This window comes from Anopheles stephensi, chromosome 3, assembly GCF_013141755.1.
Source record: "Anopheles stephensi strain Indian chromosome 3, UCI_ANSTEP_V1.0, whole genome shotgun sequence".
In the NCBI taxonomy this organism is placed as follows: Eukaryota; Metazoa; Arthropoda; class Insecta; order Diptera; family Culicidae; genus Anopheles; species Anopheles stephensi.
This window is the reverse complement of record NC_050203.1, coordinates 23,715,436-23,738,215: the sequence shown is the minus strand read 5'-3', so window position 1 is coordinate 23,738,215 and position 22,780 is coordinate 23,715,436. Positions and strand designations below refer to the sequence as shown.

At 45.3% G+C, this 22,780-nt stretch overlaps 4 protein-coding genes across 8 annotated transcripts; 2 read left to right on the top strand and 2 right to left on the bottom strand.

The window, feature by feature from the left end:
• Window positions 1–216: 216 nt before the first annotated feature.
• LOC118511327 (troponin C, isoallergen Bla g 6.0101-like) lies at window positions 217–10,189 on the bottom strand. Of its 3 annotated transcripts, XM_036054254.1 has the most exons (5): window positions 10,157–10,189; window positions 9,756–10,059; window positions 7,403–7,430; window positions 869–1,264; window positions 217–793 (listed from the first exon to the last, which is right to left on the bottom strand). In XM_036054254.1, exons 2-5 carry the CDS (start codon window positions 9,765–9,767, stop codon window positions 759–761), a joined length of 471 nt encoding a protein of 156 aa, XP_035910147.1. In that variant the 5' UTR covers window positions 9,768–10,059; window positions 10,157–10,189; the 3' UTR covers window positions 217–758. The 3 variants fall into 3 exon arrangements, with proteins under 3 accessions (XP_035910147.1, XP_035910148.1, XP_035910146.1); XM_036054255.1 differs by lacking the exons at window positions 9,756–10,059; window positions 10,157–10,189 and adding an exon at window positions 9,085–9,386; XM_036054253.1 differs by lacking the exons at window positions 9,756–10,059; window positions 10,157–10,189 and having other exon boundaries at window positions 7,403–7,466.
• A 4,025-nt stretch (window positions 10,190–14,214) lies between these two features.
• Window positions 14,215–17,727, bottom strand: LOC118511326. 3 transcript variants are annotated; one of them, XM_036054250.1, is made up of 6 exons: window positions 17,555–17,727; window positions 17,336–17,470; window positions 17,107–17,272; window positions 15,089–17,039; window positions 14,884–14,995; window positions 14,215–14,697 (listed from the first exon to the last, which is right to left on the bottom strand). In XM_036054250.1, exons 1-6 carry the CDS (start codon window positions 17,611–17,613, stop codon window positions 14,343–14,345), a joined length of 2,778 nt encoding a protein of 925 aa, XP_035910143.1. In that variant the 5' UTR covers window positions 17,614–17,727; the 3' UTR covers window positions 14,215–14,342. The 3 variants fall into 3 exon arrangements, with proteins under 3 accessions (XP_035910143.1, XP_035910145.1, XP_035910144.1); XM_036054252.1 differs by having other exon boundaries at window positions 14,884–14,977; XM_036054251.1 differs by having other exon boundaries at window positions 17,336–17,467.
• A 1,066-nt stretch (window positions 17,728–18,793) lies between these two features.
• On the top strand, window positions 18,794–19,918 carry LOC118511325 (troponin C, isoallergen Bla g 6.0101-like). Its single transcript, XM_036054249.1, has 4 exons — window positions 18,794–18,993; window positions 19,083–19,349; window positions 19,419–19,550; window positions 19,615–19,918. Exons 1-4 carry the CDS (start codon window positions 18,957–18,959, stop codon window positions 19,641–19,643), a joined length of 465 nt encoding a protein of 154 aa, XP_035910142.1. The 5' UTR covers window positions 18,794–18,956; the 3' UTR covers window positions 19,644–19,918.
• A 403-nt stretch (window positions 19,919–20,321) lies between these two features.
• LOC118511324 (troponin C, isoallergen Bla g 6.0101-like) lies at window positions 20,322–22,156 on the top strand. The gene is made up of 5 exons (XM_036054248.1): window positions 20,322–20,521; window positions 20,591–20,857; window positions 20,932–21,063; window positions 21,141–21,161; window positions 21,828–22,156. The coding sequence occupies exons 1-5, from the start codon at window positions 20,485–20,487 to the stop codon at window positions 21,839–21,841; spliced, it is 471 nt and encodes a 156-aa protein (XP_035910141.1). The 5' UTR covers window positions 20,322–20,484; the 3' UTR covers window positions 21,842–22,156.
• The last annotated feature ends 624 nt before the right edge of the window (window positions 22,157–22,780 follow it).

Here is a 22,780-nt window from a genome sequence, read left to right as displayed (position 1 = left end):
ATCATACCATCAGCGCTTTCATGTTTACTTCCACTTCTCTTCAGCAAAACAGGCACATTTCTCGCCCGAATCGTCTAAGCCCTCTAGGAAATGAATAACTTCTTCGTGCCACTATGCCGGTCCCCTGTAATCAGCACACTAAAACTCTAATCCCCTTTTCCGCGAAGCCCCATTAGACGTCATCAAAGCGCAAAAAAAGCATGGCTTCCACCCTAATCGGTTTGTTATCTGCGGCAACCCAGTCAGATAGGGTCCACAGTAGTTGTTTATTTAGCGCTCTCGCTTACAATATAAAGATCAACAGCAACATCTGCACCGTGCCGCAGCGCACGGTCTTGGTGTTTTGGGTAATACATCTAAGCTTCACCGACCACCAAGGCAAGAACCGGTGGCACCACGGAAGGAAACAACGGGAAGAGGGAGCCGCTCCGCCCTGGCAACCACACACGGATAATACGGAACGGATAGAATGTAACACTATGAACAACCATTTGGTAGCAACGATAAGGAGCGGCGATGGTACGGATTTCCCTCTGCTTTTTCCCTGAAGTAACTCCAGGTTCGTACCCGTTCCGGTTCTTGTCCTTCAAGCAGATCGTAAATGTTTGGTGGCAGATGGAACGTGGTGCTGGTGGAAGAGTAGCGTCCTGATGGCACGTCACGGTGTGAAGAAGAAGAAACTTAACGAAGAAAATGGTTGTTGTAGGAGTTTTTTTTACGCTTTTAAGTTTTTGGTTGCAGGATTCCAGGATGCGTTCTTAATCATCACCCCCAGTCATGACTTCCATGAATTCTGTAGGCAAAAGAGATATTCGCATTGATTAGAATTTGACAAACTTTGGTCAGTAATTGCTGCATGGAAACTTACCATCGAAGTCCACGGTGCCGGAACCGTCAGAATCGATTTCCTCGATCATCATGTCCAGATCCTCGTTGGTCAGGTTGTCGTCCAGCTCCTTGAGGATCTCGCGCAGCACCTGGGTGGTGATGTAGCCGTTACCCTCCTTGTCGTACAGACGGAAGGCTTCCTTCAGCTCCTGCTGCATGGCTTCGGCATCCTCCTCAACCATGAACCGGGCGGCCAGGGTAACGAACTCCTCGAACTCCAGCTCACCGGAACCGTCGGCGTCGACCTCGTCGATAATTTCCTTCAGCATCTTGTCGTCGAGCTGGTGGCCCAACATGCTGAGGATCGTACCGACCATCTGCGTGCCGATGCATCCCTTCTTCTCCTGATCGAATGCGTTGAACGCATTGCGGAGCACTGGAAACAACAAGAGGATATTCGATAAAGATCTGTGATCTGTCTAGCAGCTTCCACCTCAAACTTAACGAATCGTCAAAACGCACGCGCATCACACACAGTCTCCCATCTCTCACGCTTATTCTCTCAGCTATAAGTGAGAAGATGTATCTCACCATCAACGGGCGTATTTTTAGTACATCATCTTGAACGCTCTTTAATTCGCTGAAGCATTGTAGCCGTTTTCTATCGTAGACGGTGCATCTCTTGATGCTTGATGTGCATATGTGAAGTGTTTGCAGCTGCTGTCTCACTCAGCCTTTCCTTGGCACGAGGTGTTTGCCGCTGCTACACAAGTCCTACGTCTCCACACGATCGTTTCACAGTTCGTTTCGGCACTACGGTGTGTTTATTAATGAATGAACATCGGCTAGAGCGATCGTAAAAACTAGTCGCGTCATCCCGCTTTACTACGGTGTGCAGTACTTGGACAAACGGCAGTACATCCATACCAACCACCTACATGCATGCACCGAGCATTTGGTGCACCCTTGGGGTGCTTCTTTCTGTGCCTGCAAAACTACAGTGTGTCGGAGTTGTGAAATTTATTTTCTCATCATCACCATCCAAACATGCAGCGCATCAGGAGGCATTTTTTTTGCGTTTTATTTGCGTCCATTTTACAGCTCTAAACGGCACACCATTACCGCTTTGACGGAAGCTAAAATTTCGCATACAAAACGCCCCAAACGGGTAGTACGGGAAAGGGGGGACGCGTTTTATGCAGCCAGGCTCGAGTTTGTTGGAGGCTACTGTTGGACATACGTGAATTAAAATGAAATTTTCTATTACGTGCTTTCGGTGGTGGTCCCTTCGCTTTATGCGTTCCGTTTTGCCTCGTTTAAGTGAGATGAAAACCGTAACAACACGCTCGGGACTCATTAGTTGTTGAGCGAAGCTACTAAGCGATGTGTGATAAGCGGAATGGCTTTTTTTAAACGGTTTTCGGGAGTGTGAGAATCCGCATTTTAGCTGCTAGTCTTTCGCTGAGCATTGTAGCAAGTTTAATAAATTTATACCTTACAGTTTACTAAACATTATCATAATAAATAAAATCCATTATATGATTTAACGGGTTCCTAACGCTTCTCATGAATTCGTTGTACAGTTTTTTGGAGCACAAATAGCTCGACGATAAAATATACAGCTCGCAAAACACGACGAGTAAAACACGGTTTCAATCTAGCATTAATTGCTTCAATCCGTGGCAACCTTTCTCCCTGAACTTGCTGCACAACGCAATGCACCGCGTGTACCTTCACCGAGTTCGCGAAAAGCGCACGTTTCATTCATTATCATGCAGCGTACTGCACACCGCTCGGTCGCTCAACGCGCCTTGGGTGAAGTTCAGGTGAAGCACATCCGTCAAGCAACCGACGGCGACCGGAGCCTCATAAATTCAGCCCACCTTGTGTACCGGGCGTACCATTCATTGACATTTCGTGCAGCAGTTTTTGGGAGACTGCACCCGGGGCACGTATCCGAAAGTACGGCTGTAAATGCATTTGCGATGCAATTGCGCGTGTGCGTGTGTTTGCGGGTGCGCTTATCAGATTATTGTTTGGTCCACCAAAAAACCCTGTACCGTGCGTTCCCGATGGAAGATGATTTCATTTTTGTGGGGGTTTTTGCGAGTCTAGAAGGGTGGTGGATGGAAAGGCTGGGGGGAGGGGCACGGAATTGGAGGTGCTTTAATTTTTTACAGCAAGCCCATAATTCAAGTTCACGGTTATCGCGATGAATTGCCAACACTCAAGGCGTGTCTGGGTGATGCGCTGTATATTTTTGTAGCCTTTGCACAATATTTGGGAATGGAATTTCGATGCACAAACAGAGGCAATTTTGTGTGAAGAGTTGATTTATTGCTTTAAACAGAGATAAATATGAAATAAAAAAAAAGGTTTTCCAAATACACGCTAGAACCAGAAGACCAGATTCGCCACAGATAAGCTTGTTCTAGACCCGATGTGGATGGTCAATTTGGAGCAATGTTTTTCCCCCCCTGGTTCCAATCCACGATTTCTCTCATCCGTGGAGTAATTGATTTTACGCCGAGTCCATCAACACATTCCGTCACACGTGCGCGCCACAGCATTTGGCAAATTGGGGCCGAAAATAAAAAACCAAACCTCACCAATGAGCCGCTAATTGATTGGCAAACGACGGTTAAATTATTCGTCAGCATTAAAGTGTAAAAACAAGACGAGCGAGTGAAAAAGGGGAAAAAAAAACTCTACCCATCAACGACTCAATCTGCCATCATGCTTCAAACCTAACCCATTAGCACGCCATTTTTTTCGAGGGAAGTACTTTTGTTTTCCTTTCGTGTTGTTTTTTTCGAGATTCTATTCGACCGCAACCTAGAGTGATTTATTTTGCGTCCCAACAACAGCTGGGCTGGGTTGGTCTATTTTAAAACTCAACCGTAGAGCAATAATTGCGCCACTCTGCACCAACACGTGGCTAAGAACGCTCCGTTTCCTGTCCGTGCTGTATCGTGATCATCGAAGAGATGAGCCCGGTTTTTATTTTCGGGGGGCAGTGCGAATGCACTCTTCGCGAAGGAATGAAGCTAACCTAATTAGCTGCGTACGCTTTGACTATAAATATGCAGAAAAAAAAACCCGGCACCAACCGATCGAGGCGATCGCCAAATGGTGGACGAGCTTGGCGAGTGTATGACGCAAACACGAACTGCTCCAGATCCGCGAATGCAAACCCCGCGAACGGGCATGGCGAGGATTATTAACGAGATCATAATCTATGTAGACGCACTGCACTTTTCTATTGATCGCTGAAGGTGGACGTTTATAACCGCTTCATAGGCGATTTTTTAAGTCATGTGTACTAATGCGCGTACCAGACCAATATCCATTGCTCTCGATCGTTGTGAGGTGAAGCTGTTGGACTGGTTTTCGTGTGGGTCTGCTTCTCACCATCCAAATGATGATTTTGACAAGCAGCTTGAACGCACTGTAGACCTGCATTAGGCTTCAAGCTAGGCAGAAAGTATCGAGAACGCTAAGTAGCGTGTCAAGTTTCACACCAACAGCCTCAATGAGCATCAAGAGATGCAAAAACAGAGCAAAATTAATCTAACAAGAACATAAAGCCACCAGGAAGGTGGGTGAAAATAAACCGACTCCCCAACGCACTCTATTGCCCTTGAACGCAGCATGATACCTTTTGGTTTAGAAAAATTGATACTTTTTATACATTTGACAAACGCCAAGTTTTCCCACCGGAACGCTCAAGTAGCACGATCCCTCATTTGCAACCACGACTCGTAAACGGATCGTAAAATTTTGAATAATCGATTTTATTGATTTGTGCTAGAATTGTAATTATCTCTCTAGGCTCCGAGCTCGAGCGTTGTTGGGAATGGTCCGTGTGACCTTGGTCCGAGAGCCACACCAAACTGTAACGAGCCTGCCCCGAAGCTAAACAAGGTCCCGCCAACTGCTGCCAGTAAGCTTCGGTAAGCTTGTAAAACAAACCTATTAAGCAGATTAGAAATTGGTTTGCCTCTTTTATATTTCTAGCTTCTGTAACGCCTCAGCCATCGACCTGTTTGCGTCGGTTCGGGTGAGATATTTTGTATCGTTAGAAGGAATTATCGGTGGAATGATAGGTGGCTGACATTGGCGTTGTGATGGGTGCTAATCAAAAGATTAATTAGAACCGCCGTTAACACCTGTCGTAGCGTTAGAATACATCTGAAGTAATCTCGAAGGAATCCTCGTTAGGGGTTAGTGACAGTTGTCTTCTAACTGGCAATTAAAATCGCATCTGTCAACACTCGCCACGTGGGTTTTGACGTATGGAATCTTTAAAATGGCGCTTTAAATTCTAACCGTACTTAGGGAGTATGATCTCATTCCACACGCGATCCAATACAGGTAGTCACAATCAACAACTATCGACTGACGTCATCCTGCACGGAATAGGATCAATTCATCATACCTCCTTACCTGGTGAAAGTGAAAGCCTTTTAGGTGTATCTCTCCGGGGGCACAAAATTGGCATAATCCTCCCAGAAACTGTAAGCCCGGTAGGTCCCTACCGGCGCGTTCGCCATTAGGCCAACCTCAAAATGTTCAAGGATCTTGCTGTCGTCTAGCTGCCGTTACGTACCGTCTTAGATGCGAACCGGAGCGCCGGAACGGTAGCTGAGTGCGGGTTGGAGTGGGCATTTTTTGGAAATGATTACAACCTTCATGCTTTCTCTCTCTCTCTCTCGCTCGTTCCCTCTCACCTAATCACCCGAGGGGACATGCGTACTCTTACGGTGGGTGTGTAGTGGAGTGAGCTGTCTAGTTTTAATTTCGCCTTCGTTTCCCACCGCTTCACAAACACTGACAGCAACCAAGCCCAAACCGTGTAGCCGGTGAGCTTTGTGACAAACCCCATAGTCCTAGGTCATGTCGTTTCGTGTCGCACCACCTTTAAATGCTTTGTTTTAGCTAGATTTACCACCGGACTTTAAGTTGGTGAAAGGACCAACCGCCAGCTTCTGCTCTCCTCAGCTTCCCATCCTCTGCCTCTGACCTTATCGTGATAATTTAGCACCTGTCCATACCGCTGCCGGCACTTTACATAATATCACCGTGCAGCCGAAAAACGGAATCAAAATGGATCAAACAATCGAAAGGAAACCGACCGATGATAGGGATTAATGGTGCGTTGGCAATTAATGTGCGCGCAACAAATCAAACAAACAGCCGAGGGAGAGAGAGAGAGAGAGAGAGAGAGAGATAAAGGAAAACACATGCAACAGACAACTAAAGAAACGGAAGACACAACTTTGCGAATCGATACAACCGACAATTAAAGTGACATTCGCGCAAAATGGTAGCCCGAGACGGAAAACAATGTGAGTGCGCGGACATGTGTGTGTGTGTGTGATCATCGTATTATCTGGGGGCTTGCCGCGCGGTTGTCGTGAAAGTCCGACCCGAAAACTGGAATTTGGCAAACTACTTTCGATTGCTGAATTGTAAGGGACTCCCCTTGGTGTGTGGTGAAGGGTAAGGTGGGTTGGAGGAGGAACGGAGGGCTGTAATTATTGGTCAATCATTAGCGAATCGCTTTGCTGCTTGGGAGCAATAATTATATGCATTGGGTAAGGCGATGCGTATGAAAAAATCGTAACCGTTTTGAAGGGTATTTTGTAATTTGTGTAACCATTTGTAGAAAAAAGGGCAATTTCCTTTTTCAGCCGATCGGTTTAAGGGTTTGTTATTGTGGGCCGATTTTTCACTCATCTTCAATCGGTGGGGAGAAGATTTGAGACGATAAAATAATTGAGAAGGGTGATTGTTTTCCGCTGAGATTCTGTTTACAGTGGTTTGCAAAATGATAGCCACAAAACTTTGGCGTTTTATAGCATTAATTTAACATTAGAAAAAAAATTTAATTTTTTTAAAATATTATTCGTTCAGGGAGCTAAATTAAACCAATATGATTGATTTTGTTATTTCTCCGAGTGTAAATCATTCATTAATTCAGGGTCAGTTTATTTACGCCACTTCCCATACCATTCTGTCATCAAAGATAGCTTTCGATAACTTCTATCAAATGATAATTATTTTAGTAAAAAAAAGTATTCAAAAAATCAGTAAGTGTCAAATCACTTCATTGTCAATTTATAGAGGCAAATAAGGTCGCAGAGATTCCGCCTGAGCCTCTATTAATAAACGATTTAGAAAAAATCGTTAAAGTCAAATATTTTTTGCAGATCATCAGTTCAGTTATGACCAACTTCACAAATTGACGGTTGATCTTCTGGGATAACTTTTGATCTCAGCTTTCAACTAATTCCTCTACGTACCGAATATTTAAATAATCCCTTCTCTAGCCAATCAAAATTCTACTTAATATTTAGAAAAAAAAACAAAAATCTTACAAATCAATTGATGGAAAACTTTCCAAATGAAATTTTGTTAGCATTATCTGTGAAAAAATAAGGCCCAACTAGTATCTGATACTAAAATTGTTCGCTACTGTTGATGGATAGAGAGCTTGAGCGATAGAAAGAGACATACATGTGATGCGATTTGCGATTTTCCACCCTGTTTTAAATCGCATTGTTATACTTACGTTCCAGCTGAGCTTTGTCAAGATCATCCTGTAATAGAGAGAGAGACATAAAAGGAACAAAATATTAGAAAATCATTCTAAAGGGGTTGACTAAGGTTTTCGAAGAACTAAACCAAATGTTATCTTTCTCTCAGGCACTGCTCTTTTATTGATCTAGCTTAAGGTCTTGTTGTATCGCTCCCCCTCTCCATAAATGGAAAACTTCTAGCGTCAGATAAAAGGGCAGAAATTGTACGCCCTCCTTCAACATTCAAGACACTCGATAGGATTTATCCAAACCGGGCCCTCCACATAAGCAGCAGCAGCAGCTGTACTGTTGTTGTACAGCGTTATTTTATAAATAGACGGACGTGTTCTGGGCCTTTGATCCGGTGATTTAGCTCGCGGTACACGCTGTCTTGTGTGGTGATGGGCCTCATTCGTATTCCACACAGGCAGTCGGTAGTTTTCCGTCATTTCTACTGCTGTTTCTTTATAGTCTCGGTTTACCAGAGGTTCCCAAAAACCCGCACATCCCCCCACGTGTGGTTGCCAATATTTTCTCGACCTTAAGCTAGGAAAAAGGGAGAGGATTGACTTTCGGCTGACGATACAAAAATATGACAGGTCACTCGTAAAGTCAATGAATTGTTGGCACACTGAAGGTGCCGAATTTCCATTAAATCTAGCAAATTGGTCGCGGTGGTGGTCTCCGGGTGGGGTGGTTCGGGAAGGGTCCAGTGAAATGATGCACCTGGACAGGATGGGTTGTTTTGCTTTGCAGCCGAGAAGAAACAGCTGTCGAAGATGAGCGAACAGACCACTCTCAATCCATTAGATAAATTAAACTCCTCTTAGACGGCTGCATGAAGGCAAGACAATTGGCTTTAAACTCTTTTGACCTAGAGTGACTTAAATATTTGCTGTCTTATGTCACACCAAAAAACTCTGGTAAGGGACCAAAATACTGCACGCAAATAATTCCCGGCCTGATCGCACAAGTCATCGTTCCACAAAATTAAATTCGTACATAAATTGCTGGGTGTGAACGAAAACAACTTTCCGGGCCCAATATTTTCGTGTCTCCAATTTCAAAACGCATCGGGAAGCATATTTCCATTTCCTGTTGTTTTGGAGCACGCGATTTAAAAACTCGACCGTCCCCTGAAAACTAGGTTCCCAATTTTGTCTGACTCTTCTATAACTGTGCCTCAACGGTCACCGAAGTGTTGTTCGCGAAATACGCTAGCCGAAAAACAAACCGCTGAGCGTCGAAAAAACGATTGAGCTTCACATGGCAGAAGGCACCACTGGCACACTAACAACACCACACTAACGGTTCGTAGCACCATCGTCTTTCCAGGAGAACACTGTTTTCTGCCGTTTTTTTCCGACCCGAATTGGACACTTTGTTCGTTTTCCACGAGCCTTGCGCTTTAACCTTCAGGTGAACATTACGTACAGACGGACCAAACGCTCACAGGTTCCAATATTCTCAACCGGAGGGGAGAAGGTAAGGAAGCAGGTCGTTCTGCTTGCACCTCCCAGCTCCCATCCTGCATCTAGTTCCTCTGATTGCAATCATTCAGGTGTACCACGGTCGAGAATGTTGCAAAAAGCTTTTTGGCAAAATTCTACCCACTCAGAACCTCTCGGCCAATTGTCAAGTTGTCACGGGTTTCGCAACACCTACGGTTACTAACCATCTCGGTGCACTGCACTTGCCGTTGTTCACTGAGCGTTCTTCACCGTAAGACTGGCGACCAACCGGTATTGGATACAACTGCAATGGATGCAGCAATGGACCAACGGATCACCGTTGGATGCTCGGTTATTAAGCAGAACCCTTTGAGCGATAGGAGGCAGCAAACACGGGGCTAAACGATGCACAATGCGAGATGCGAAATTCTTGGGCAAAACGTACATGGTACAAGGTACTATAATATTTCTAACCCTTTCTGTGCGGCCTTCACTTGCTGGTGGTGCATCAACAACAACTGCAAATGAATCGGCGTACTAGAGCACGGGGCATACGGTACGGTGGAGCACCAAGCCTAGACGCAGTTTTGCTTTATTAATATGTACAACTGCACTATATTTTATAGTTGCTTCCGAGCGTCGTCTCCAACAGCCACCCGGGAACACGCTCCTAGAAAACGGCCAGGGAAAGCGAAGTCAACGAGGAAGGCCGGGCCGGGCCAGGCTTTTTCTTGGACCGATGCCCAAACGGGCAAAAGACGAACATCACATCACTAGACAGAGACTGGCCACACACGGTTGATGCGAGGTGCGAATTTTCCTTCCCGCCGTTTTTCACGATGCCACCGAGTTCAACGAGTTTTTTGGAACCGATCCAGAAACGCAAAATACTTACAACGACCGACATGTTGGTGCGGGTAGTTACGCGTGGCGGTGGTACGGAAGAAAACTAGAGGCAACTAGAGTGCTGCGTGCTGCCCGGAAGTGGTTGCCCGATTCTGCGGATCTCGGTAGAATGAAATGTGACCCCAGCGGAGTTGGTGCCGACTGCTAGCCGATCCCGTATCGATGCCGTTTCGTTATAATGGTTCACACAGATCCCGGGTAGTGTGTGCGCGTTACGCACCTTGGATGGGGAGATGGGTGGGTGGCGGTCGAAGTGGAGGTGTCAAATTTTACAGTAAATTCACTCCACTCATCTGTATGAAAGTGAACGTGAAAAACGTTTATTTTTATTCTACTCATTCGCTCACCATCTGTACGCTGATAATAATTTCCCCAATTCCAATCGCTTACAATCGCTTTCGAAGTGCCGGGGGCGTGTGGGTTGGTCTGTCTGGGTTGGTATATGTGTGTGTGCGTGTGGTTCGAAAAGTATGCATGCATTACTTCCCCTGTTTTCCGAAACTACAACAATGTGGTGAGGAAGTGTGTGCGTGCGCTATGCGTGTAGGCTGGGTCTCCGCCACACCGGAGAAACACCCGCGCAAGCAATTAGTAAACGGCTGTGGTTTTTCGGTACGGCTTTCTTTCGGAGCTGCTACAATGTTTCGTTCCTCTAGCGACTCACGGATTGGTTGTGTGTGGTGGAGATGATACTTTTCGGGCAAATCAAAGACCAGTATCGTAATCAAACAAACGTGGATGCGAATGGATGTGGGAGAATTTGATATGAATTTTTCAGTCATAAAGAATGGTAGAAGCAGGTTTCCCCACTTACTTACTTAGCAGACGTTACAACTTTTTCGCGTGGCACCTTGGCGTGCTGCATAAGACCTTGATACTACCCGCAGTATAGCACCGTCCTCTGTCGATCTATCATCAAGAACGTTCTGGCGGATGCATCAACGCCATCACTCCATCTCAGTTTGGCCCTACCAAACAGTTTGGGCATCTCTGCACGAGGAGACTTCCCAAAAAATGGGTTGGGTCATCCGGTGGCATTTTCCTGATCTAAACAGCCACTAGAGCCTGGCAAGCCAAAAGTCTTTTGTTAGAACATCATTAAATTGAGCTTGGTTCTGGAAGGACTTGTATCCTTCTGAGCATCTTCCTCTCGAACGCGGCTTAGGGAAGTTCAATAATGTTGGACAGAGTCCATATCTCAGAAGCGCATTCTCACTTACAGTCCAATGTGACTTCGTCCATCGTGACAGTAGTTTGTATAATGAGTGTATTTTGTGTAAAAAAAAAAAACAGTAAAATTCTGTAAATTTTATTTTAGCTCTTATTTTTCAGTGATATCTTAGTTTTGAATATCCTCGAAAATATTCATCCGAATGACAGAATACATCAATCTAGATCTGTGCTATTGATTTCTTGATTGCTACTGTATTTTCCTTGGATTTGGATGAGGTCATTAACTTACTCTTACTCAAAGCATACAAGGCTGTCGGCAAGCACCATATTGTGCGATAATAAAAAATTTAATAATCAAAATTATTGAACACATCCAAGTAAATTTTACTAAAACTGCTGCAGAAAGGAATCCATTGTGTTAAAGTAATCGTTGAAACTCTAAATCCTTGAGTGAAAATAAAAAAAAAAAAAAAACAAAAAATAGATACAACAATTTGCATCAAAAGTTAAAAACAGGGAAAAAATTATATCGAATTCTCAACTTCTAGGAGGATTCATTCCAAGCCACACACACACTCACACACTCCCCAGCCAAACGAAAGCGTGCAACCGTATCGCTGAATCTGTGAATGAGTTTCCACGCCAGATAGGAAATTTCCATTGGCAATCGTCTTAATCTTCCTGCAAACTCCCCATATTTCTTTCTACCCCACCACATTCGAATGCATATTGGTGTTGGTGAGCTTCTTAGCCGGTAGCAGTGGGATGGATTCATTTAGAATCATTTTCCTACCGCTTTCTGATTTTCTGTAAACGCTGTAACACGCTTACCACACGCTCGACATGGATGGTTTAATCGGTTCTTTCGAAGAATGTACGGTTGTGTACTGTTGATGTTGCGGCTGCTGCTGATGCTACTGCTTGCTCGTACACCATCCACCTAAAACTCATCTGTTTCTGTTTGTTTCCCTTTTTTCTGTGGCCTGTACGAAAATGTTCATACTCATATCCACCGCTTGTCGCATCCCACGGGTTGGGCCGCAATAATAGAGCTGTTTTCCAATCTTGAATCCTCACGGTACGCCATTGTGTCTATTTTGATGAGCTGGCTGGCGCGGTTTTACATTGTGTTTGTGTTGTGTGAGGGAATTCGACACGATCATAAATCTGTTGCCAGCGGTGATCTATTTTTCATGTTGCACGAGATGGTGGATTGGATCGTTTGATCTATTTTTTTTTTGCTTCACTTAACCATTTAAAACACACAACAATTATAAAGGATTATAAATGACATCCTCCACTGCTCCATAGGAGCAATCCATTGTAATTGGATTTGTTAGATTATGTGAAGCATAATAAACTAGGAACAATTTTATATCATCCCGTTTGCCTTAAATGTAATTGTGAGAACGAATTTGAAAGACCTTGCTACCCATTTATTATACTCACCTGCCTCACCCACCTCAAGCTGAGTAATTTTCCAAAAGGAATCGATAAAATGCTCTCTTTATTATCAATTGACAATAAAAATGTTGCAAATGGGCATTAAACTGCAATCCATTGCCAACGCTTGCGAGGCAAAATCATTGCCCCTGAAATCGATTAATTGTTGATGTTTGATGAAATTATGATTTGCACTATTATGCTCGGCACGTACGCATTATTTGAATGCCGAGCGCTCATCCACGCGAATAAAGGCGCGGATGCGTCTGTGTTCGCTTAATTGTTTTCCCTGTTGAGGTGGAGGAACGAAATGTCTGGGTGTGTGTGTGTGTGTGTGTGAGGGAGCTCGAGGGAATGCATACACCAAACTGCACTTGATATCCGGCCAATTAAAATGCATCACTTGTTGCATTTTGGTGGTGGAGCACGCACTATAGCGAGAGGAGCGATTATTTGATTTGCGGCTTCTGAGTTCATTGTTTCCGCAAAATTGGGAACCGGGAATAGAGTTGATTAAAACATAACATTATTATCGCAATTGAAGGATGCCTGGTTTTTTGCTCATTTTATGTTTTTTACTTTATTATGTATGTATTTGGGGCGATTCTTTCTTCCTCTTCTTCCTTGACACTACACCCTCGAGAGGTCTCGGCCTGCCCTTCCTGGCTTTCTGTGACTGAATTTTACCTGTTGCAAAGTAGTCAGCCATACGTACGGGGAGGCGGTCTAGATGGGATTTGAACCCCGGTCCTGCCGTGTAAAGACCGGCGCCGCTGTCGCCTCGGCCTCCGGACCACCCCTGAGGATTAACCAGAATTATTTGAAGAATAGTTTTTTCCACCAGCGAGTATACAATTTATGCCACGTCAATTAGTGACGTTAATATGCCACGAAATAGTAAAAATATTTATAGACGGCTTCCAAATAACTTACCAAACATATTTCAACTACGATCCTCATTCATAAACATTCTTGACCTAACGAGCGTAAATTATTTCGGGCTGCCAAATAAAACAAGCTCATCCAATTGTCCCACACATCCTTCCGGACGAAACATCGAGCAACAGCTATGTGGTTCGAAAACAAAAAAGATTTTCAAGTACAAAATGTTTTTTTTTCTTGGTTCAATTTCCCGCCTAAACGCTTGCCTCAGGTCAATCCTTGACAAACGCCAACGCGTCTATCTGTCATCAGATGCTGTACAAAAGAAAAAAACCGATCTCCGCCTGCTTCCCTGTCTGTCTCAACCAAGACATACCATGCTCGTGCAACCTGTCCAAAGTTGAGGCCTGGCCGCTAGGTCTAAAAATATGTGAAACCGACACCCGAGAATAACCCCCATTCGCAGCCGGTACAAGCTGCGCCTTTTGTTCTGGTTTCATATGCTACCGGGCGCATTTATAACCGGTTAACATACGTGATGCCCAAGGACCGTTGGTGGACGGGAAAACTGTTACCATGCTTTGTTGTGCTCACTGTCCATGTACTGCCTGATGCTGGTCGGGATGAAGACGATGATGAACGGGAGTCTCGCGCGGGAGGTTTTTCTCATAAACCGCTATAAAGGTATTGCTGGTGTGCTGTACAGAGTCACTCATACAGTGAACATGGGACACGCGATTGGAGATGCTCTCGCAGTGCAAACAGATGGGCAGCGGAAGCTAACGTCATCCGTTCGATATTTTGTCCCCCGGCTTCTTCGACCAACCAGTCAACCAATCAACCTTCCCGCAGCACTCTACGAGTGCAGTTTGGGAAAGTTTTTGGCTGTCTGCCTACTTGCAGGGGGGGGAGGGGGGAAACAAATGCATCCGAACTATTTTACTCGCTCGTTCCCAGTAATCGGCCCACAGACTACCTGTCTGTCGTATTCGAATTATTTATTCATGGTGCTTAGTAACACACACACATACAAATAGAGTTGTGCAGGCAATTTTTGGTAAGTGGTCACGATGTACCCTCAGTGGATCACACCACCATAGGACGCCCGGTGCCGATTGCTGCGGAGTGACTGATGTAGCGTACCAGCGCTACGTCCCATGTAGCTCGTTCCGGCCGGTTCGTCGTAGATGCCCTGCTGATGCTGGGCGGGAAAGTTTATTTTGATCTCAGACTTTTGCTTCTTCAAACGTTTGCTCGGGTGGGGCGGCAGGGGTGGTGGTGGCGGCTCGTTCGGGTAGAACTCCAGCGAAGGTCGGGAACGGTTCTCCATCTTCCAGGATATGTACTGGAACTGGGTCGTGGGCACAACGGCGGACACGTAGCTGCGACCACTTTCGATGCTCGTATCCGACACGCTTCGCTTGATGTTTGGCCTACCCGAGAAGGATAGGAATAGTAAGTTTTCGTATCAGAGTATCATGGAAGTAGGAGATTAAATTGTGCCTAATTGGTCAAAATAGTCCGCAGAAGCTTCATTTGCAAAATGTTTTCCATGCTTCCGGTTTTGTTTGGGAAGTACGGTCTAAAAACACATCGAGTTCTTGGAATGTTTAACGTACCTTTCCGGCGTCAGCGGCTTCTTCGGTGGCATCGGTGACATGTACGTGTTTTTCACGGTGTTGTTCTCGACCGGCAGGACCGAGGTTTTGGAATCTACAACAAAAGAGAACCCTTCAAGAGTGGCAACATTCCTGCACCGTTACAACTCCATTCCTCACGCATCGTCCCATCCCCGCGTCGGTATCCGCCCCCCCGCATACTCACGGTTCGACTGGTACAGGGACATACTTTTGAAGAAGCAGTACGTCACCAGCACACCGGTCAGCAGGGCCACCAGTATCGACGAGATGATGATGCTTATCATCATGATCTTCTGATCCTCCACCATCCAGGGCCGCTGGCCGTATATCGGCAGCAGCCTGTAAGGTAAACAGTTGAACGGTGACACCATCACCTCGTGAAGACTAAACGCGCAGAAAATGTAGTTCTTGTCCGGTATCAGGTTCACGATACGAAGCTTCTGGCTGCTGAGCGTTTGACAGTGAGCGGCACTCTCAACGTTGGTGGAAAACACGGACGCCAGGGTGGAGGTGTCGTGAAACCAGAGCACTGCACCGTACGTTGTTTTATCAAACAGCAGCTCCACGACACCTTCCTGCGCTTCGGAGATGGTGAAGAGCTTCGTACGAGTGGCCACATTGAGACCAATCGTACCGGACTCGGTAGATCGCACCAACCGATGCTTTACCTTTTCCGCAACTACTTCGGCTGCTATTGGATTGGCAGTGCTTTCACACTGGAGCTGTACAGAATTGGGTGGAGCGGTTGACATTGGCAGGGTCGTTGTTGGTGTGCTGCTAGTGTCGGTTGCCGTGGTACTTTCGGTGGATGTCGTTTGGTCAGTGGTGGAAATTGTGCTGCTCCAAGAGGTACTTTCCGTTGTAGTAGCTTCAGGCGTGGTACTTATCGTCGTTAACTCTGTGGTAGTTACCGTTGAAGATTCAGTCGTTGTTGGATCCGTTACCGAAGATGTGCTTGGTGTAGTATCCGTGGAAGTAGCGGTTGAAGTTGTCTCCGTTGTGGTGGTATAATCTGTTGTAGAAACTGTGGTGTATTCCGTCGTAGTGTCGATTGTTGTATCTGACGGCGTATCCGAGGTATAGTCGGTTGTATCTGCAGTCGTTGAATCATCCTCGGTTGTTTGCTGTTCCGTAGTGGTCTCGTCTAGCGAGGAAGTCGCATCATCTGTACTACTCGTTTCCAGCTCCGTCGTTTCCTCTACCGTAGTAGACTGTGTAGTCGTCGTCATGGCAGTCGTTGTCGTATCCTGCAAAGTAGTATCCACTGATTCGCTTGGAGCATCTGTCGTCGTCGGCTCCACCGTTGTCGTTATCTCGCCAGATGGCACAATCGAAACAGTTGGCGATGGGCAGAGCTCCACATTGCGTACATACATCCCCTTCAGCTCGAGCGGACTCTCGCACACGGGTTGATCCAGCACCAGGTTAGTGTTCAGCAGCAACTCCTGCAGGTACTGCTGCGAACAGTCACACAGCCACGGATTATCTTTCAGATATATCTTTGCCTCCGTGCCGCGCAAACAGTCGAACGCGCCCGGCTCGATAACGGTCAGCTTATTGCCAATCAGATGGATCTGCTTCACTGTGCTGCATATGTCGTGGAAAACTCCCACATCGAGCCACGTAATGTGTGAACTGCGCAGGTACAGGCTCGTCAGCGATGGCAGATTAGCGAAAGTGCCCTGCCGAAGCGTGTCGTCGAAATGGTTGTACTCCAGTGAAAGTATCTCCAGCCGTGGGAGCGTTGCGGATCCGGTAAGATTTTGTGGCCCGATCGAGTCCAGGCTGCTTTCGATGATTAGCCGCGTCAGCGAGTACTTCATCGGGCTCAGCACGTACGGGTCGATGCGGCGTAGCGGGAGATTGAGCAGGTTCAGCTCTTTTAAGCTTTGAAGGCCCAGAAAAATCCCGGTCGGAAGATGATCGAGCTTGAGCGATTGTAGCGTGAGCACGGTCATGGCAAACATTGAACCGACGTCAAATGATTCCGGTTCGATGGTGGCAATGTTGGAGTTAATCAGCAGTAGTGAAGCAACGTCGAGGTCTACGTCGAGCTGAAGCCAATTTCTTCTCAGGACGTCATCGGATGTCCGGAGAGCTTGTACGTTCAAACCGAATGAAGAACAAGAGGAGGCCTGTCGGGTGGAAGGATTGTATTGAGACACATATTTTTTCAAGCTACACAACACTTTAACAGCTCACCTTAGCCAACTCTTGAACCTCCGTCGATATGTTAATCACGTTCACATCGGAGCATTGGAAAACACATTGTGAAACCACTTTGCACTTCACAGCATCTTCGTAAGCATCCACAACCAATAGGGGGAAGCCTTTCCCAGGCCGTGGTGGTGCCGGGGTAGTGCCATTCCTGTAGAAGGCATAATTTTTTTGAGAACACTCTTCCCAAGAAAAAAAGACTCGCCCAACCTACACATTCTTCTCATCCACCTTGGTAAATATCTCAGCCAGCACGAGACACATCAGGATGGAAAAGCAAACCACACAGAACAGAACCGCCAGGCAGCCATTACGATTCCGGTTCCAATCGAGCGTTGGAGGGCAGCTGCTAAAGAACCACACAAAACAAGATCAGCCGATCATACCAATCGTCACAATTTGCGATTTAAATTATGCTCCCTCTTCAGCTAACCTTTTGCTCGGTCGAATGTTCGGCCGGTTCGAGCTGGTAATTTTCACTCTACCCTTCATACTGCACCTAATTGTTCTAAATGATTTTCACCGGACACTAATCTCACTAGTCTCCCGTTTTTCCAGTAGTGAAACACTTCCGGGTGCCAAATTGTCACTGACTACACTACCCAGTGTCGCTTGCAAAACTTCGTCGAGCACTCATTAGTGCTCTGTTATCGGTGTCACACCAGTTGGTTCGTTGTTGAAGCAGAATTGGACGAACTGGACGGGCAGGGACAGGAAAAGCGTGTGAGGATATAATCATCTAATCAAATTGAGGAGCGTGCATTGCAATCAGGTAAGCAAATAGCTTTTCACCGACCGTGCCGTAGCCTCGGTTCCCATTCTGCGTACCCTTCACGTGCCACATTCGAGAGGAGGAAAACGAGAGCGTTGACGATTGTTTGCAACGCATTTCACACACAATTGCGCCTGATATCGACACTGATATGATGATTTCCCTAGCGGATAGAACGCTGCGGGGAGTTGACATGTGCACCGGCAGATAAGCGCGTCGCGTCGAACGATGCAGATAGAATGGTGCCGAAAGGGTGAAATTTGTTTAATTAGATATACCAACATCGTATTAAGCGTTTAGCGAAATGTAGGTAGAGGGCACGAAAAAGGTTGTAAGTCATTCAATCTGCAGTAGAGCTTATTCGTTTGCTGATTAGTTACGAGGATTTACGCGAAAACCCCTGCAACGAACGAAATTTGAGTTTGAGCACCAAATTGCATAACGTCAGGCGTTTAACAATTTTCAAAACAGAAACCTTAACCGGCACCGATTTTTGAGCTTTTTGTAGGTTGTTATTTAATTATTTTAATAATATTTGTTAAGTTTTGTGAAACATTCGTCAAATGCTTGCGGTTTTAATTTCAGAAGTGCAAGAGACTTAAATAAAAAAAAACAAGTCCAAAGTTAAACACAATATATAAATATGTGTTTTGCATTTGTTCATGAGAAACGGTTTTATTAAATATTTAAAAGGTGCGTAAAATTCTACATTGTGTCAATAAGTAACTAAATAAACAGATTTCTGAATGCAATGGTGACCGCTCACGTACAAGACACCCTGCATACTCTGCAACATCGAACCAAATCGATCACTTTGTGTATACATTGTCCGATCACCGACAAAATTGCCTGCAAATAGAGAAGTAAACCCACAACCCACAAGCTTTAGTTTCGCAAACGATTGTAATCAGCCTCATCGGATGGGATTGCCGTTTACAAAAAGGGCCAACCCTAGTGTCGGTCACGGTTAGTCTTTTCACGGAATCCATTCCACCGGGACGTTTGTGCGATAATTACTCTCTTGTTGTTGAATAAGTGATCGTGCGCTTAATCGATTATCAAAATGAATAAGACCGAGTTAAGCAAGGATCAAATGAAAAGTAAGTGATAGCGAAATGCTCAGCAAAAAAGCGTTTCCCAGAAGGGCCGGGTATGTTTTAATTAACCAAAACAACTCACAACTCTGCAGTCCTGAAGGAAGCCTTTGAGGCCTTCGATATCGAGAAGAAGAACAGCATATCGGTGGAGGTGGTCGGCACCATCCTGGAGCTGCTCGGCCACACGCTCACCGAGGAAGAGCTGACGGAGGTGATGGAAGAGTACGATGTGGACGAGTCGGGTCAAATCGAGTTTGATGAGTTTCTGGAACTGGCATCAAACTTTGTGGAACCGGAAGAGGATTACGATGCGTTACGGGCCGAGCTTCGGGAAGTGTTTATGATGTACGACAAGAATGGTAAGCGAATAGTGTGCTGCTGGGAAAAATGAGAATCGTAATATGAAATGGAATGTGTGTTTTTCTCAGGAACGGGCTTTATACCGGTCGATGTATTCAAAAAGATTCTGCAGGAGTTGGATGGTGCTGTGCCGGAGAATGAGTTGGATGATATCATCGATGAAATTGATGCCGATGGCTCGGGAACGGTTGACTTTGAGGGTAAGCGATCATGAGACTGTGGTGTTAGACAACATTTTCATTTAACTTCCAATTTTCTATACAGAGTTTATGGAGGTTATGACGGGTGAATAAATTAAACACAATGTCCAACGAAAAAATACGTTCCCTTTATTCTTAGCGGATTAGATTGAATCGAACTGTACAGAAGGGATGATAATCGAATTTATACTCACCTGACACAAAACACCCAAACACCACTACACTGAACCACTTCTGAAACGTGTTATTCATTTCTCTTATCGCACTCACACTCAGGGAACTCTTATCGGAAAGTTGTATTTATTTTTCCTTCATGGAAAACGATAAGAACACAATGAAAATAAAAATAAAAGGATTTAATAAAATTTTCACACGGCTTAGTATTGTTTATTTACCTTAAAAGGGATGCCAAATAGTTTTCCAACATGATGCTTCAATGCCTTTTGGCAATTATCCAATTTTAATACCATCGGCAAGAGATTGAATCACGATCACCATATGCTATCGTTCGCCCTTTGGCCCCGAGTTCGAGTGAAAGTATGCAATGCGCATTCCACCGTACAGCACCGTTCACCGTTCGCCATTTCCTTGTGTTTGGCGATTATAGTGGCTGTGGTCGCTCGAGTGGCATCTAGTGACGTCACAATACACTGAAGCGCGTGTCATCGAAACGATCAATACGGTGTACGATCCGATCGCTTTATTGCTTGCCTGCAGCAATCGAAATAGATCAATAAAATCGCAACCCATCGCAGCTGTTGGCCCCGCAAACGAGTGTAATAGCTTTTCGGGAATTGGGGTTTTTAAAAAGAAGAGAACACAGCAGCACAGCACGGTCACGGTCAGTGTTGTGAGTGTGGTCAAGGAAACCTTAACGTCGCTTTCTGTAATCGTTCGTTGGAGAGAGAGAGAGATCTTCTAAGCAAACAACAAAATGGAGAATACTGAACTGAGCAAGGATCAAATGAAAAGTAAGTGGCTTGGTAAAGGTTTGCAAGGATGTATCACCGAACTTTATCTTGTGCCTCTTTTCTCCACAGTCCTGAAGGATGCTTTCGACGCATTCGACATTGAGAAGAAGGGCAGCATCTCGCTGGAAGTGATCGGTACGATCATGGAGCTGCTAGGATACGCTCTGTCCGAGGAAGAGCTGAAGGAGGTGATGGAGGACTACGACCAGGATGAGTCGGGTCAGATCGAGTTCGAGGAGTTTATCGAGCTGGCATCGAATTACGTCGAGCCGGAGGAAGACTACGATGTGCTGAGGGCGGAACTGCGTGAAGTTTTCATGCTGTACGATAAGGATGGTAAGGGCTTTGGGCAGGGGAACTTGGGCGTCTAGCTAATTAACCTCATTCGTCGTTCGTTTCGTGATGCCTAGGCACGGGTTTCATTCCGGTGAACTCCTTCAAGCAGATTCTCCGCGAGCTGGACGGTGCGGTGCCCGAGAACGAGCTGGATGACATTGTGGATGAGATTGATGCGGATGGGTCGGGCACGGTTGACTTTGAAGGTAATGGACGGTAGCTAATGATGCAACGGCGAGGAGTACCCTCTCACTAACAACTCATTTTTCATCTCGTTTTGCAGAATTCATGCAGGTTATGACAGGTGAGTAAGATTGTGGTAGTGCTTGTGGTTACGCGTGGAACCCGGGCGGTGCATAACTGTGGCGTCGGGGTAAGGGAAGAGGACACCAGGGTAATTATGGTGCCAGATGTTCCTGATGTGCCGATGTATGTGTTCTGTACGTGTGTACCGTTGTCACCATGTGTCTCTCTGGTTGTCCCAACTGTACACCCTTCCTTACTTCTACGTCCAACTGCGGAATCGGAAGTGTCATTTCCATGTTGCCAATGTTCTCGTGCCGACGTGTTCAGACGTGTCAGATATGTTTTATCTCCGTTTGCTGTGACCTGTTGCCGTCTCGTGTGCTGTTCTGTCCTGTTGCTTTTGTCCCGTAGCAAGTACAGACTACGTTGTTCACTCGCGATACATCCCGAGCGCTTAGTTCAGTTCAGCTTTCTTGTACATTTTCTTTTTCCAAATGGCAACGCAGCGCAATGCACGACGGGCTGAAGGGACAGACGCAATGCTGCAAACGCGGAAATGACACACGAAGCTGGCAGATGCACCCTCGGGGTCAATATCATCGCAGCCAATCCGGTTGCCATGAATGGAACCGATGACGTCGAGTTCCGGGTGTTCCGAGGGAAAGGGTTGGCTTGAGTGGGAAAGGAACACTTTTCAACCGCATTGTATGAATTGTTTTCACAGGTCCCAACGAATAAGCGGAAAACAAACACACACACACACATACGTCGGATTCGGACTGGAAGGCTGTGCTGGAAAACGGAGCTGACATAATGGTGGACGAACGCACTTGAGCACCATTTTCTTTTTTCTACGACTGACATCTACTTCGCAGCTTGAGCCAATTCGCTACATATGATCACAATTTGTGGTTGTGTGTGTGTAAGCAAGGGTAATGATATTTCGTACTTCTAACATAAATATCCAATAGCCTTGTTAAAGCAATCATTCCGAGATAAAGACAAAATGCGAAATAAAATCACGTTAACGCATCACGAGTTAATGATAAAGTTCTAATGCTAGTTAGACAATTAAATTGATGTTTGATGAAAGAAAATATATTTTCTTCAAGGCGTACGACGCTAAACTCATTGAAATACTTGGATAAACACTCTCACGGACAGGACAAGGCATTATGCTCTTCTCAGCATTGAATTTCATGGCTGAATGTTTCCGCCCAAAGTTATGCAATGTGTAATCCATAATTACACGAATCGAAAAACAATCAAAATTAATCTGAATTTTTTATACACTAACCAACTAATTAAGGAAACCGAGTTTAAGGTCTGGGAAATGTTAAATCACTGATTGTAATACATCTGTCAATCTGTCAAAAAGTTTTGAAGACGCTCAAGCCAATCTTTGTCACTGTAATCGTACTTGAACACATTTTTTATTGTCTTTGTTCTTAAGCGGGTGATAAAGTTTGGGGATTTTGGTGATACTCTCAAAACGAACTACAGTTCCATTTAAAGGAATCTACCACGCTGAAATATTGTCTCTTTGTATTAGAAGCTATGAGGATTTATGATGAATTTATGAGAACAATTTACGAAAAAAACTTTTACAAGTTTAATGGATGTATTTTACAAGTTTAATTGTTAAATGAGTATTCCGTTGGAGAAATAATCCAAGCT